This window comes from Gigantopelta aegis, chromosome 9 (assembly GCF_016097555.1).
Source record: "Gigantopelta aegis isolate Gae_Host chromosome 9, Gae_host_genome, whole genome shotgun sequence".
NCBI lineage: Eukaryota > Metazoa > Mollusca > Gastropoda > Neomphalida > Peltospiridae > Gigantopelta > Gigantopelta aegis.
The window spans coordinates 6,223,437-6,241,185 of record NC_054707.1 but is presented as its reverse complement, the minus strand read 5'-3'; the positions used below and the strand labels follow the sequence as shown (position 1 = coordinate 6,241,185).

The following is a 17,749-nucleotide window of genomic DNA, read 5'->3' as shown; positions in this document are numbered from 1 at the left end:
TCGAATGCTTATGCTCACCTAAACTGGTCCACCCATGATAATTTACTGCAACCCTATATATCGTTGAAAAAATATTGTCATTCCGATTTGGGCATTTTAGTTTAATTTGGGCAAAAATCAGCTGCCCTCCCCCCTTCCAAATATCCTATGGATATCCCTCCTCTGTCACAGATAATGCGACTTGCCTTCACATGTCCTAAATAGCTACTGTGCCTATCTGGTTTCAAAAAAGTAGAAGAACACTGCCTTTGATGTTGGGATGGGACCCACCACCCCACTCCCAGGTCAAATGACCGAGGGTTATGCACCACATATCAGGAAAGTGGTCTACCACCGAGTTAAATTAGATTTTAACAGTTATGAGAGGAATGGGTTCGGGTGTTTTTTGTTTGTTTGTTTATTTTGTTGTTGTTGATGGTGTTGTTTTAAATATTTTTTCACAGTAGGCCTACCAAAATACGTCATTTTTATATTATGCGGACGACGTTGTTTGCATGTTGGTATGCTATTTTTCATAAATGTAGAGAAAATATTAAGTGAAAGTTCAAAAAAAAAATGTAATCGAAAAAAATGTATCATCTGTCAAATAGGCTTATGACTATATTATTAAATTTTATTGGCTAACATCAAAAATCAAATGCAAATTGAAATCGGTAAACTTGCAAACTGCAGTTTTGGGATTGGTGACTACTGACCACACCAATAATTAAAAGCAATGTGCATTTTTTTTTATTTAAACATTTGTAACTGTAACTTTAATCTGTATCGCGTTCTTACTTATCATGCTGTTATCATCCCTGAAAGTAGCGTCATACGTTTCCAACCGCAACCAAAACAACCTATCGCCATTGTTGATTCTGTCAACAACTTGCCACCGTTTCGTATCTTTGGCATACACAAAAAAACACCCCAGCATATTTGAATAACATCTACAGTCACATTTGATTATCATTTATTTATTACTTGTATTCTTTTAATGCCATATTTACAACAATAATCTGTCCTAAATAATATTTTTCAAATATAAGGTTAGATCAAGGCACTCGGCGGAAAATTCCGACAATGACCGGACAACAGTTACTTTTGCTTTGATTAGTTACACGAGTCAAGTTCGCATTGGCACACTGGAAGAAAAAAAGAAAGAAATGTTTTACTTAAAGACGCACTCAAAATATTGTATTTACGGATATATGGCGTCAGACATATGGTTAAGGACCACACAGATATTGAGAAAGGAAACCCGCTGTCGCCACTTCATGGGCTACTCTTTTCGATTAATAGCAAGGGATCTTTTATATGCACCATCCCACAGACAGGGTAGTACATACCACGGCCTTTGATATACCAGTCGTGGTGCACTGGCTGGAGCGAGAAATAGCCCAATGGGCCCACCGACGGGGATCGATCCCAGACCGACCACGCATCGGGCTAGCGCTGTATTACTGGGCTACGTCCCGCCCCTCATTTGCACACTGTGACACAGGCATTACCGGTTAAATCTATGAACAAACAGCACTTCTAATTTTAATAGCATGGTCAATGGATGATTAAAATAGTATCAATAATTAACAGATCAGACGTATGTGCATGAAATTATACGGGTGGGGGTGGGGGTAACGAGTTTAGACTGTCGAGAGAGAAGTGTTCAGGGAGGGTTCGGCTTGCACCCCGGAAAATTATATTGTTAAAAAGAAGAAAGAAGAAAAAAACCGCTTTGAGCATGGGAGTTCAAACCCTGAACCCTCCCCTCTGTACTGATTCAGTATGTTTAACTTATATATGTAAATCAATGTTGATTGATTATAGGTTGAGGGGGCGGGACGCAGCCCAGTGGTAAAATCCCCATCGGTCGGCCCATTGGGCTATTTCTCGTTCCAGCCAGTAAACCACGACTGGTATATCAAAGGCCGTGGTATGTGCTATCTTGTCTGATGGTGCATATAAAAGATTCATTGCTTGTAATAAAAATAAAAATGTAGCGGGTTTCCTCTCTAAGACTCTTATGTAAAAATTACCAAATGTTTGACATCCATGCCATAGCCGATGATTAATAAATCAATGTTTTTTAGTGGTGTCATTAAACAAAACAAACTTTAACTTTGTATCCTGGTTGAATAAATAAACTGGTTGTTAATTTGGTGTCAATTCCTCACCCCTTGAGCAATTCGGCATCCAGGCCACTTAAAGGGACAGACACTAGTTTTTAAACGCTATATTTTCCTCCTAGATCCTAGTTTGACACCCAATAGCCGATGTATTTTTCGTGCCGGAGTGTCGTTAAACATTCATTCATTCATTTATTCATAGACCCAAGTTTCAACCTGTAAAAATGGACATTAAGTTTGGTTAATTTACAAACCTGTAACAAATTTAGATACAACAGAGTGAAACAAGAGTCTGTGACGTTGAAATTACACCCTTAAAAATAGATTAAAACGCTACTCCATAGTCGTTAGGGCTCAGACGCACGTGCATTTTTATAAATATGAAAAAAATGCCTGTTGTGGTATTAGAAACAAAAAGGATGACCAGAAACACTTCGGTTGTACGGAAATGGATAATCTAAACAACAAAATATAAGTAATGTTTGATTTCAGTTATCATAAACGGCTCTAATAGTGAAAAACATGCCATAGTGCTTAAAAACTAGGGTCTGCCCCTTTAACGTTCCTTCTTTATCATTGTCTTTACACCGCTGTACATTCGACAATCATTATCTGTAAAATGAACGACAAAGTACTGACATGCACGATCATGATTCATTTATCTCATAACCTTTGGCACCAAACACTATTTAAGGCGGGTCCAGAATGCAACGTCGAGGTGTTTACTCCCCTATGAATGAAAACACAAAACACGAACTATATATAAGTAAGATCATATCATGCTTTTGAAATTTGTATTTGTATTTGTGTATTCTGTTCACACCCGCGTATTCGTAACTTTTAAATAGGCGTACTGCACAGTTATTAAATCATCTGTTCAAGTTGTATATCGTCATGTGAAGTGAAGATGCATATAAACTGTGCACCCTAGTCCCGCTTTTAACAACACCCGTATCCGTCCTTGACTAATGAATAGCCAAATCGGGAAGCATGTTCTCGTTCTTGCCTCCTTATAACAGTTTTCTTCAGTAAATATTCTTAATTATTTAAAATACGTCTTTATACCACGTGAACTACATTTCAGAAGGCTACATGCATGTCGAGCTGACAATTATAAAGTAAACAGTTAACAACCTAACTTCGATTCAGTCATTAGGATATGTAAGTACTATCATTATTTCCAATAAAACTGGTTTTCTGTTTATCATCTTTACATTAATTTGACTGTTGAATTCACATATATTTAGTAACAGGACCTACAGTGAAACGTAGGCCTACTTACAACCATCTAAGATTTAAGATAAAATACATGTATGTATGTATGTATGTATGTATGTATGTATGTATGTATGCATGCATGTATGCGCGCACACACACACGCACGCACGCACACACAGCAACATGTATGAAACTATATTTTCGTTTGTTCTTTATCTTATATATGACACATACATGTATCTAATATAATTTTTTAATTGACCAGATACAATCATCATTTGTGCTTCTACTGAATATCACCGGCCTCGGTGGCGTTGTGGTTAGGCCATCGGTCTACAGGCTGGTAGGTACTGGGTTCGGATCCCAGTCGAGGCATGGGATTTTTAATCCAGATACCGACTCCAAACCCTGAGTGAGTGCTCCACAAGGCTCAATGGGTAGGTGTAAACCACTTGCACCGACCAGTGATCCATAACTGGTTGAACAAAGGCCATGGTTTGTGCTATCCTGCCTGTGGGAAGCGCAAATAAAATATCCCTTGCTGCCTGTCGTAAAAGAGTAGCCTATGTGGCGACAGCGGGTTTCCTCTAAAAAACAGTGTCAGAATGACCATATGTTTGACGTCCAATAGCCGATGATAAGATAGAAAATCAATGTGCTCTAGTGGCGTCGTTAAATAAAACAAACTTTACTCTACTGAATATAATATTTTCTACTTTAGAAAATGGCACGAAAACGTCTTCCCAAAAGAATATCCGAATCTAACCGATCGTCTGCAGACAGTAAAACTGTTACCAAGTCAACCGAAACCATTGGCAACGACGTTTCATCATCAGTTAAAGTGACTCTTTTAGTTATCATTGGGATATGTATAGTTGGGTTCTTGTTCTATCCGGATATATCAAGAATAATTGATTCTTTTAAGAAAACGAAAAATGAACCTGCGGAACATGGCTCCAAATATGACATGGACAATGTTGGGAAGCCGGACTTTAAGAACGTCCCCACCAAAAACAAACCTAAAATACAAGAAGACTTGATGGAAGATGAATCGGATATAGGTGAAGATTCGGAAGTTACTGTGGATGTCAGTGAAGAAGATTCGAATGTTGAAGATGATGAGGAGTTAGTTAAAGAAATGGCTAAAGAGGCTAGTAATAAGAAGAGAAACCAAGCACCAAAAACATCTGATCAAGATTATATAAAACTAGAACCGGGAAAAACAGAAACAATTCACATTCAAAAGGCAGACGACAGTAGCACTCGCAGTTCTAAACCTAAATTAAAAATTAAATCAAGTGATAAACAAAAACCAAGTGATAAACAAAAACTCAAGTCCAGTGATGGAAATGCAACAGAAGCTGATACTGCGCAACAAAATTTACCAGACGATATTAAAAAGTTTAAAGCACAGTATCAAAAGACAATAACGGCAAAGAAAATATTTTCTGGTGGTCGTAGAATACCGCCAGTTGAACTTCTTCATCAAAAAGAAACGAACAGTTCAGTTAAGTAAGTGTAATTTAAAAATAGGGCCATTATTGGGCTAAAATAACATGGATGAGGGGTAGTAAGAAAAGGAATGAATTAATGATTGTTTAACGACACCCCGGCATAAAAAATACATATCGACTACTGGGTGTCAGAAATAAGAAACCAATCAGGACACAGTAGGCTAAATAATATATTTTATTGATAAAAACAAAACCTTTAAAAAAAAAAAAAAATATCTTCTTTTTGGTGTGTGTGTGTGGTGGGGGTGGGGTGGGGGGAGCAATTAACTCTCCTCACCCTAACTGCCATCCACCCCACCCAGCCGAAAGAGGCCTGCAAAACTAATATTTTTTAATATGTAAACATTGTTTAAATACCACAGTGATTCCTAACTGATACGCTTCAACTCATTTATAATCCATATCATCATTTACATGGGCGTACTGGCTCCTAGGGGCGGGGCGTGCTCTCAGTGGTAAAGGGCACGCTGATGCGCGTTGAAATCTAGGATCGATCCCCGTCGGTGGGCTCATTGGGCTATTTCTCTTTCCAGCCAGTGCACCATGACTGGTATACCAAAGACCGTGGTATGGTCTATCCTGTCTGTGGGGTGGTGAATATAAAATATCCCTTGCTTATTAATGGAAAAATATAGCGTGTTTCCTCTCTATGACTGTGTCAAAATGTTTGACATCCAATAGCCGATGATTAACAAATCAATGTGCTTTAGTGGTGTCGTTAAACAAAAACTTTTACTGGCTCCCATTTTTGTAGTGTGTGTGTGTGTGTGTGTGTGTGTGTGTGTGTGTGCAAGGACAGGCTGGTGCCCCCCCCCCCCCCCCCCCCCCCACAAACACAATATCTTCAGTTCAATGTATTTGCCCGAATTAAAACATTATCACCATTACTGGGCAGGAGGTTGGAGATTTGGGCAGTTGGCCCCCTGACTTCCCATCCGCATCCCGTCTCCTACGCTTATGATCACGTAAATGTTGAACTGCTGACTTTGTTAATTTTTCGTTTCCAGAGTGTTCCTTTTTGATGATTTTCTGTCGCCTGAAGAATGTGACGGTTTACGAGACGCCCACAATAGGCACGTGCAGGAGACGAGTAAACAGCCGCCCCTTCTGTGTTTCGACAGCGCCAGTACTCTGAGAAAACATCTTAAAGATGCCAAGAAAAACATTAAAATAACACCTAACGTGTTTACTGAAGGTTCGTCTAAAGTCTGGTTCCCATAATATATGTAACCCGTCGCAGATCCAGATCGATCCCCGTAGACCAATGATGATTTCCATAATATATGACTTTGCAAACGGTCTGCGATGATAATTTGAAACTCGATACATCAGGCGCGTGTGCAGATGTGCCTTTCGGAGGTCGACCCCACCCCCAAACCCAACCTCTCCCTCGCTCAAGGGAATTCTTTCGCCTCCTCCTCCCGCCCTGCACAATATCTTGCATATGCGCCTGTATACTGCGCACAGTTTACGATTGTGTGACAACGTGTTATATGTGTCTGGTCTTTCGTGATCTGCGGCGTGTTACATATTTTATGGAAATCAGTGACGTGTTCAGGCAGTCGAACGTATCTCTTCACAATAAAAACAGATTTCAGAATGAACAGTAAGGTTACATAATTTAAAACGATAACTAATATAACGATACATTGCCAGAAACAAGTTTAATGGCCATATGTATATACGTAGATACACATAGATAATACTATATAATAGCTCGAAGACCAAATGGTAGCCAGCTACTGTGTCTAAAATACATACCCCCCCCCCCCCCCCGATGCCACAGAGCTTTAATTGTATTATTCTCGAGTCCATTCATGACATTAAACTTACATGTTGTTAACCAGTACCAACGCTACACGAAGAAACCCGACGCCCCTATGTCATCGCAAAAAAATACAGCGCGGATTCGTTTCGCATAGGGGCGTCGGGTTTCTTCGTGTAGCGTTGGTACTGGTTAACGACATGTAAGTTTAATGTCATGACTGGACTAGAGAATAATCAAACTAAAGCTCTGTGGCATCAGATTTAGGAAACATATTAGTATTTTAATCACAGTAGCTGGCTACCATTTGGTCGTCGACGATTGCCGAACTATTATATGGACAGCCATCTCTAGCTCTCCCCTACAACATATAAACAAAGGATAGGGCTAGAAGTCACTCGGGCTAACTACTTAAGTGGACGTTAGATCCCATTTATCTTATATAACGAGTTGTTTTAAAACGTATCTAACGAACGAAAACAAGTTGGATACGTTTTTAAACAACGAGTTGTAAGATAAATGGTATCTAACGGACACGAATGTAGTATTCTATTTCTTACATATCCTCAAAAAGGTTTTCAAATAAATTTACGACCCTAGTGCTTGTAGTTAACGTGTGCGTCATAGACAAGTCAATTCCAGGTTAACTTACATACGACACGGAGTGATCGATTTCGGTCGTGTTTTTCATTTTTTTTCATTGGATGGTATGCCACTGGCGACCTTGTCATCACCTTAGAGTAGACAGTCATATGTCTTTAAATTGTTATCACTCGTATATGTGTTATCAAAAATAACGAATGATGTTCTCACCAGCGGGTGTGTAAGAAATATAATTGTTTCACAGGAACCACGTGCGTCAATGCATCGTTCTCCAGTCAGCTGTCTCGTTGGCTCCACGCCAACTGGAGTTACAGCACTGCGTTCTACCCCGGAGAAAACAAATTTTCACTCGCTTTTGCCCATCGAGTCCAGCAGGCCATGGGACTGGCACCTGAAAACGGTGGGAAACTACAGCTGACGTCATACCCAGTGGGAAAAGGTATAGTCTGTGTTCCTATTAAAGTGTCATTCTTCCCATTATTGACAATATACCTGTTATTATGACAGGAATTTGGTGTCTATGTAGACCCTGTATTAAAGCAAGTATTCATAAAGTGTGATTGAATACGTACCGTAAAGAAAAAAATTAATTAAAGTATACATATGTATTATCATTAGTAGTCATGGGCTTCTCTGTTGTGCACGCGTTTGGGCAATAATTGGACAATGGCGGCATAATCCCCATCAGTGCAGCTTAAACTCTTCTAAAGCCCCTCAAGTGTCTGTTGCGTAATCGTATCTCATATCCTTGATATCGTCTACGAGTTGCCAGGAAATCGCGCATGCGGAATTAGAATGTGAAATAGGTCTATTAAATAGTTGCATAATTCTCGAGGGGGGAATTCATGGTTTTGTACTGAACAATCTTGCATTAAAACACTCCTACCCCAACTCCTCCAAATTCGCATACCCCATGATCGTTCTATGCCACATCAACAAAGCACATGTATATATAATTATGCAGGTACTATAACAGTCATAATAACCATTATTAATCGAACTGAAATGCTTGCCCGCCATTCTTCCCAACCCTTAATCTTACCTCGTCCACGTTATTATTATTATTATTTTATTTTATTTTATAATTACATGTATTATTTTTAATTTTTAAACCTCGAGACCAATGTTTTAATGCCACTAGAATGTTGGTGTTGTTTACAGCGTACAAGACGCACACAGACTGCATCGTGGACGGTGTTGATAAACGTGACCGGGTCGCCTCAGTTTTGGTATACCTCTCCGACGTCAAAAAGGGCGGCGAAACAAGGTTTCCAGGTTACTGTCATATTATGAATTGTTAGGCCACAATAGGTTTTTAAGGTATTACTTTATCCACAGTTTAAAGAAGAAAAATCACAAAATCTTTCTTTAAATAACTGCTTAAAATCCATTAAAAGAAACCCAAAACGCTCACGCATACATCCTCTCCACGAACTTAAATATTATACTTTTTTTGGCAATACCATTGTTACCTTGCTACCATAATTTTAAAACGACATAAAAGCTTATATTAACCATATATGATTAAAAAATAACACATTTTTAGGGGTGGGGGCATACTAATACCTCTGCCTCTTTAAAACACCAGTGGCCTTACCTTTTGTTCTTCAGCGAAGTACTTTTAAAATGGAAGTCTCAAAGTTACATTATGACGAATTTTTTTTTTTTTTCTTGTCATTTGTCAAGACTACATATTAAACTACATGCCCACAAAATAATTACGTCAAACAAATCTCATATACTACTATTACAATGTCACTGCACTAGGTTGAATCATATTTCCACATTAACAAACTGGCTACTTTGATGGATACGCATTGAGGATCTATATATTTATTTAGATTTTTTCGCCAAGTATTCTTGAGTAAAACCATTTACATAGAGTGGCAAAACATTATAATTTTAATATTCTTGAGTTAATTATGTAAAGTTTATACGTAGGATCAATTAATTTATAGATATTCATGACGTAATACTGGCGAAATGTGGCACTTGATTGAAACTTTCATAAAGCATCTTAATCACTGATATTTCCATTATTGTTTTAATGTCAAGGCTAGTTTCTTGTTAGACCTAGGCATTTGGGTAAAACCACGCAAAGGACGAGCACTGGTGTGGAATAACATGGATGAGAATGGGAAATGCGACCCTTTATCAGCCCACGTTGCATCTAAAGTAGACGAGGGCCAGAAATATATTTTAATAAGATGGTTTGTATAGACGTTTTTTTAAAATTCTCTTGTTAATTTTTAAAGTATTATAACAATTCTTTTAGATGGTTTTTAGTGCTGAATGTGACAAAGGACCCCACAAAAATAACAACAAAATTACCCCCTCCCACAAACCCCAAACAAGAGGCCCAATGGCCTACAGAGCTCCATATTTTAAGTTTCAATTTTATCAGTAGAAATGTTTTAAATATCTTTCTATTAGTTTCCCAGATGATCACTATATATCAATTTTCAGAACAATTTAATCAACTGTAGACAACAGAACAGTAAGAATTCAAAAGAAAAGTTGGAGGACGGATGGACAGAAAAACTGGTACAAGAAACGCTCCTCGGATGGTGGGAGGGGGTGGGGGTGGGGGGGGGTGGGGGGGGGGGGGGGGGGGGGGACACGGGCAACAAAGCAGACAATTTAACCTGTTTAAAAGTCGTCCAAGGTGACATGATGCTTATGGAATGAGTTGTTTTTGCCTTGCAAAATACACGGAAACAGCTCGATTTTGCCATTTATTTTACAAAGTAACGGGTTCGATTCTGCCATTTGACAGAGGAATGAAGGACCCCTCCACACACCCCCAAAAAACGAAACAAAACAAAAACAAAAACAGAAAACAAAACAACCCAAAAAAACCCTAAAAAAAAACCCCATTTAAAAAAAAACCCTTAATTTTTAACAATTGTGTCATATCATATGAAATAGCAGCTATGTTTTACTCAAAAAAGGATACATTCTTCCCCACTAATATTTATTATAAAAGTTGTTATTGTTGATCTACCTTCAGACCACATTAAATGAAGGGTATTTGTTTTTCTCCCACAGGTATTATTATAAAAGTTTCTACTCTCTTGGAAAGCGGCCACCAGAGCCGGACCTGCCACCGCGGGCACCGGGATCGCCAAAAGTGTCCTGTGATGAATACGAGATGGGAAGTTGTCGCTGGTACGACGAGTGGAATTACGACCACCTGTTGGAGTACGAACGTAAAAAGCTGACCCTCATTTGATTGTTATAAACATCACAAATGAACAGGAAGACATTTTATAATTGTGTTGTATTGTATGAAGAGTTCAGACTGTAAATATTTTGTACAGGTTTTTATTTTATTACATTCATTTTTAATAAACAATATATTTTATGGATCTTAATATTTCCAACATTACTATTTCTACCAACACTCCATCCCAGCTGATACTGTCAATTTGTGTCTAAACCCCCCATCTTGATCAATGTTTTAATACCAGCTGAAAGTATGGCGTACGAGCTCCTATTTTTGTACCGACGCCATATAATAGTTAATGAAATGTGTTCAGTGCTTCGTTAAATAAAACATTTCCGTCCTTCCTAGTTTTGTATGGGGGCAGGCTGGTTTTTGCCTGAACTAAACGAAAATGCCCGAATCTGGATACCATTTATTCATATTAGCACTATTTGCAAATAACTATATAGGGTTGCAAACGAATCACTATGCAAGTTTACATATACTACTCAAAAGAATTTAAGGGTCAGACGATATTTTCGACATTATTTTCTGAATGTCAATTATATTAGCTAGACCATAATGTCACGCATGGTATTGTTCCATTTTGACGAAAGTGGGTCTTAGCAACCCATAAATGAATTAAAATCCACTGTCATTGACACTGTCGACTAGTTCTAATGGCGAAAACATGCTTACATTTGCACGTAAATTAGGGCGAAAGCGAAAGGTCTGCTAAGTGCCTATAACTTGCTTTTTCACAAAGCGCTTCATTTGCACGCTTTGCACGTGTATTCCATGTTCCCAATGCTGAATTTCCGTATAATTGGAGCTTGCGTTCGTGTACGGTGCACACTCCAAATTCGACAATGGTACGACTTTAACTGACTATCGAAGATCGAGGAAGGGCTATTGCTGGGCTTCAGGATGGCAATACGCAAAGAAATGTTGCTCTAAGACTTGGTGTCAGTCAGAGTGTCGTTGGCCGACTGTGGCAACGGTACCAAGCAACGAATTCTGTTCGAAATCGTCCACGTTCGGGAAGACCCCGAAGCACTACAAATAGAGAGGACCGCTACATCACCAATATGGCTCTACGTCAACGCACAACCACTGCACGCCGATTACGTGACAATCTGCGGACTGCGACTGGAACTCGAGTCTCTGATCAAACCATACGCAATCGTCTGAGAGCCAATAATCTACGCTACCGTCGCCAGGCAGGGAGAGGAGGAGAGAGGAGTGAGGAGTGAGAGAGTGAGAGTGAGTGAGAGAGTATATTATCCCTCCATCTCATACTCTTATGTTAATATGGATGACCACTGTAATCATTGTACTCATCGTTTCCATATTGTTGGCAAAGCTGTGTGGACTAAAAGGCAACACAACAGTGCGACACACAGGGTAATCGACTAGAACACAAAATGGGTTAACAGACTTACCATCTAATTAACTAAAAACAGACCATCTCATTAACAGCTGAAACTGTTAAATAATACAACAACAAGGCATTTAGCATTGTACAAAAGATAAAACTTTTATTTTTCTAATGCAAACAATCACTACCAGATACAGTATGGTCATCGAAGAAAACTATTTACAGCTATAAAGACTGCAATAACATGACAAAAGTATTATACCATAAAGAAATGCCATTTTCAGAAGGTTGAAAATACAGACGAATTTTGTTAGCATCTGCAGTTTATTTGAGGGTGCAGGATTTTTGAGTTTGCTACAGACAAGACTAGCACTATTTTATCAACAATAATAACACACAAGAACTATTTTTATTCCAATATATATTGCATGGTGTTTTATAAGGGCAGTTCCAGAACTATTGCATGGAGTGGTAGGGGCAGAGATGGCAAGGAAAGTTGGATAAAATATAGTTAGAACAATGAAAACCTGGATTTTCTTCTTAACTTTCATGTATGGTATACATAACTTGACCTCAAAACCGATGGCACTCTCCTCCCCCCCCCCCCCCCCCCCCATTCCCATGGACTGGTCCAACATCCAATAGGTCAGAAGTCAGGTTATGTATTAAAAGAAACAATTTACATATTTTAAAATGTGTTTGTATTTTCCTCCTCCATTTTGATTGTAAAACTACTTCATGGATCTTCTGATTTTTCTAAATTTGTTTCAAGTGTCTGATAAAAGTTTAAAAAGTTTGTTTTGTTTAACGACACCACTAGAGAACATTGATTTATTAATCATCAGCTATTGGATGTCAAAAAGTGTTTGACAAGTGAAATATATATTAAAAAAACAAAATCCTTTTTTTAATTTTAATTATTGCTGTGAAAAATTGCATACCATCTTCTCTTTGTAATAGTCTCTGGCACAGCCCTAGTTAAAATAATATCCCAACACAAAGTATTGTCTCATGGAGAAAAATATCAGTAAAACGTACAAGATGAAAAGGCAAAACCTTCACCTTTTCAGCAAATAGAATAAATTAATGGATATCGAGTACCAGTGTTGCTTAAATAATTTATAATTGCACAAATACTACTTAAATTAATGTTACTACCATGGCACTATAAATACATGTAGACTAATGTGTTAAAAACATGTTTAAATAAAACAGTTGCCACAACATTCCATGTTTTGTATGGCAAACTGATAAATAAAGAGTTGGATATGCCACGTATCACATGTATGTTGTTACTCCACTAGTTTATGTGGCATATGTGGAATACACACACAAACACTTCAAACAGTCTAGAAACGAGCTAAAGGTAGCAACATTAGCTCTCAAATCATCATTAGATTAGACTCACATTCAGGAAATATAAAAAAAAAAAAAAAAAAAGAAAAAAAAAGAAAGAAGACATTTAAAGGGCTATTCCAAAAAAGATCATATGTGGGGTGGGTGTAAGGGTGGATGTGCCCGAATGTAATATCAATATATAATTATATTTAACAGATTACATGTAAGCTTGCATTACATTAAATGCTAATTAAAAAATTTACTGTATACAAGGCATGTGCTGACCCAATGTACCATAGCTATACCCCAATATGATTTCTCGAACAGCACTTCTTAAAAAAGAAATTGTTTATGACACACATACAACATGAAATATATAGGAAACGCGTCCATTAGAGATTTATGAAAAATGTACTAACATATAAACCTAGTACACATGTATTAGTTTTTCATTTATAAAAGATACTGACTGCCAATGAAAACAATTACTGTATCATATCTCATTTAATTTTTCAAGTTATTGCTTTTGAATACAAAGACAAATTAATATTCTATTTATCTTATTTTGTTACAATCTGAATGTTAGATTAGTGAAAACTAAATCAATTTTTTTTTTTCTCCAAAATTAAAAATCTTTACCACAGCAAACTATTTAGCAAGTGTTTAGTTAGGCATCATATTATTCAATGTGTGTATGGTATTTGGGACAATGTTCTAGGGAGCTGTATGAAGAAAACATGTACCATTGTTCCTTCTACAAGAATATGAGACATTTTAAAGTTTGGAGAGCTTAAAACATAATTTTAAGACATACAGAGCAACAAATGTTGCCTGTTGTTACTTTTAAATAAAGTTATTTAGTGAAAATAATTATGATACTGAAAATGTCCAGGTTGGGAACCGAATGACCCATCCTGCCAGCTAAATTCCTGTAAATGCACTTTCCTAGAGAGGAGAGCCAAAAACACTTTCTTTTGAATAAATTCTTAAAAAGAAATTCTTAACTAACTGTTCTCAAAATTCTGAAAGCCATACCTTTATTTAATTGCAAAAAGATGACCCTTAATAAAACTACTAATTATAACCAAGTACACTAAAATTTAAACCTAACAAAAATTGCAATGTTAACACACCCACCATTCAAGTCTAAGTGATCTTACATGTTCTGTATTACAACGACAGTCAGTTATGGTAACGCATAAACATTACCTGAACATTTTACAAAGCCTCAATTATACTACATCTGCATAGTAAAAAAAAAAAAAGGGAGTTTAAAATGAGATCGGGAGTTTGTCATGAAAGCATGTACATGTTAATGGAGTGATAAATGATGAAAATTACAACAGCAGTTGCATATATTGCTTATAACAAATGTCTGAAGAAAACAAAAACATAATTCAAGAGCCAGATCATTATCATTATCACAAGATATCTATAAAATGTAGAAAACTATTGATATACATTTCCACTGACAGTCAGTACAAATACTACAACAAATAAAATTCACATATTAGGATTTTCATTTTCAGTGAACACCAGGTTTTAATCATTTAGCCAAAATGCAGGGCTAGCTCTGCCATTCCACAAATTCACCAATTGCGAATTTTAGGAACAATTGGCAAATTTTATTTTAATTTGGCGAAAACAATTTGTGTAATATTTGTTATTTTGTTAGAAAATAGCTATGGGTTTTCATTTTTGAGATAATTTGGCAAAATGTTCTGATCACCCAGAGCTAGCCCTGAAAATGAAAAACATGGTGTCCTAAATTTTCAAGAATAAATCTTACATATGAAATTGCTTTATCACATTAATAACCTTTAATTTTCAAATAAATGAATACACTCAATTAATTAATCTTTCTTGGCTATTAAAAGCTATTGCAATGTCTTACACCAAACGTTTAATTATCAATGATTAAATAGACTAGGGAGAAAATTAAAGATGGTTTATCTGCAAAGAAAAGAGTGGAAAACTAATTCAATTCAAAGTTAAAAGCATATTACTTCCTAAAGGTAAAAAATGCCATTCTCCATATCCAAGGACTCGGCTTGTTGATGCTCGCAATTATGCCAAAATGCATTCAGAACAAGACGCAAGTCTGAAACGTTACCTATTATAAAGAACGTATTTTTCTTCTTCCGCAACCTGAGGTTTATTGGACCTGCGACACGTACAGCTAGGGGTAAACAAAAGAAACACTGAACTCTAAAACTAATAAATAACATAATGAGGTAAAGAGCAACATTATGGACTCCAGTTAAACACCCAACTGAATACATCGGTTTAACCACCCACCCACCCCAAGCATCCTACTTTCAAAGATAAGTAACACCCTGCACTGGTATTCACAAATCGATAGGCTTAAAAAAATATATAGGGAAAAGGTCAAATAATTTTTGGTAAATATTCTAATAATTTTCAAAATGAAATGCAGGTATAACTGATTCATTTATTGAATTTATTTGACAGAAAGTCTTCTCCACTTCCCAATGAATTAACTCGTGTACATCTCATTTTACAAATATATATCCCATTAATTAATTTTATTACAGATTTCGTTGGTTTTTGTTTAAAATTGTATCTCCATAATATTACAAAATGTGCATAAACTCCTGTCATTGAGTTGTATTACTGTGATATGCTGAGATTCTGAGAGTAAAACGAAGATCAAGGCACGCAGAGGTAGCTGCTAATGCTCCTTGGCAAGCATGCACAATGTGCCAATGCTGCACAACAAATTGTTTCTCCATTGTGTGTAATGATTACATGCATCATTCAATCAAATTTTAAAAAATCCCCAATATAGGAATGTTTAAAATATGACAACAGTATTTTGCATAACAAGATATATCAGTCTTAGGCCATTAGAAGAGGAAAAATTGTCAAGAATAATTTTGCCTTAAAACAATGAGGGATACATTTTTTGTTATAATAATTCTAGCTCTAAAGGCGACACCACACAATACAAGTGCTTTGTATGAGAATAGTACGAAGTGTATGAGAACTGATGAAATCGTAATGTTCGCCTTGTCACAATCGGCTATTATCCTATGAGGCACTTGTATCGTGTAGCACTGCCCAAGTTGAATTACTGTCTAGTAGATATATGGCTTGTGAAGTATGGAAATCTGTTAATTGAAATTATTACTGTGTAATAATTTCAATCCAGTATTGATCACGTACAGATCTGGGGCCTAATTCACAAAGCTCACGCAGGCCGTCTTAGGAAGATTGCATCGATTTTGCAAGTATTTTTGCCAATTTGAAATAATTTAGTGAATTAGGCCTCTGAAATACTACTTGCTCAATCATGTTTTATTAAGTCATTTGCAAAATAAATTCTGGCATTCAAATAATAATACTCCGATAGTTAAGAAAATGGATGAGTGCAGGTCTAAAATATTAATGAGGACAAAAACCATATTCATAATAAATTCCAAGGTATCGTGTAAATGGAGGGATTGGGACAGGTCTTCAGAAACATATTTAAATTCAAATTCTAACAAACTAGTCCGTGTGGGGTTGATGGGCATTAAATGTTTTACTAGACAATTATTTTAACAATAATTTCCTCTGTAATGGCCAGTCTTATTTGTCACTGAAATAAACCATGACAAGTTCTATTGTAAATATTACACTACCACATTTCTACTGCTGCACATATGTACAATAATTGACTCATCAAGTAAATGCATATTTTCAAACAGTGTACGACACAAGAGGTAAATGATTTATAACCAAATCATTCTCAATTTTATACCAAACAAACTTTAGGGCCTACAGACATTTTGGTAAATTTTGACCAATGTTAACAATGAACAAAAATACAAGCTTTGTAAAACCAAATACAAGAAAAATGCTAAAAATATATACTTGCCCTCAATTTAGTTGAGTATACCGTACTACATTCGTAAAAACAAATATGATGTCATATAGAAAACACCAGATATTAAACATTTTCTTTATGTTACACAAGACATCTTTAGGAAGAAATGTTGCCAGATCAAATGTTGGTATTGGGTTTTAAGTCGCATTCCAACATGAAAATTGATCTTGTAGTTAAGACCATATTTATCAATTATGTGCATCTCAAAAATGGCCACAAGTTTCTGATGTCCAGAATATATTTTCAGCTGAAAATTCGAAATAAAATACTTTAAAACAATATCCCCACTGTGTTCCTGGGTTTGAACAAAGTCCGAATTTACCCGACTGCTTTGCAAGATATATTATTAACTTAACATTTTGCAGTCACCTGGTATGTTACTTGTCTAAGCCAATCGAAATTACTACCAGTATGGTTACCTATAACAACATTAAGTGACCCACTTAAACCATCTCAACAATTACTGGAATCATTGATAATTCTTTTTGAAATTTCGTTTTGCTCATAGTTTCGAAATGGTATACAAAACATCTTGTATAATAAAAACGGTAATTATTCAGTGATGCATCGGTGAATAATTACAGTACTTTTAATTACATATCTATATAAGTTAAGTAAGAAACCAAATTATAGATACAAGATGTATAAGAATTATTCGATTTCTGTTTGTGAAACCACACGGTTAGAGAGTTAGAAAGAATGGTATGAACATATGAATAATTTGACAAGATGAT

At 36.4% G+C, this 17,749-nt stretch overlaps 2 protein-coding genes across 2 annotated transcripts in view; one reads left to right on the top strand and one right to left on the bottom strand.

Moving 5' to 3' along the window:
- The window catches only part of LOC121381971 (ankyrin and armadillo repeat-containing protein-like), a 35,360-nt gene extending 34,510 nt beyond the window's left edge, over positions 1-850 (bottom strand). The window contains exon 1 of the mRNA XM_041511409.1: positions 778-850. The gene's annotated coding sequence lies outside the window, so the exon portion shown is untranslated. The remainder of the gene's footprint in view (positions 1-777) is intronic.
- Positions 851-4,047: 3,197 nt separating this feature from the next.
- Positions 4,048-10,618, top strand: LOC121380772. The gene is made up of 6 exons (XM_041509740.1): positions 4,048-4,835; positions 5,845-6,032; positions 7,450-7,644; positions 8,367-8,480; positions 9,277-9,415; positions 10,254-10,618. Exons 1-6 carry the CDS (start codon positions 4,048-4,050, stop codon positions 10,435-10,437), a joined length of 1,608 nt encoding a protein of 535 aa, XP_041365674.1. The 3' UTR covers positions 10,438-10,618.
- The last annotated feature ends 7,131 nt before the right edge of the window (positions 10,619-17,749 follow it).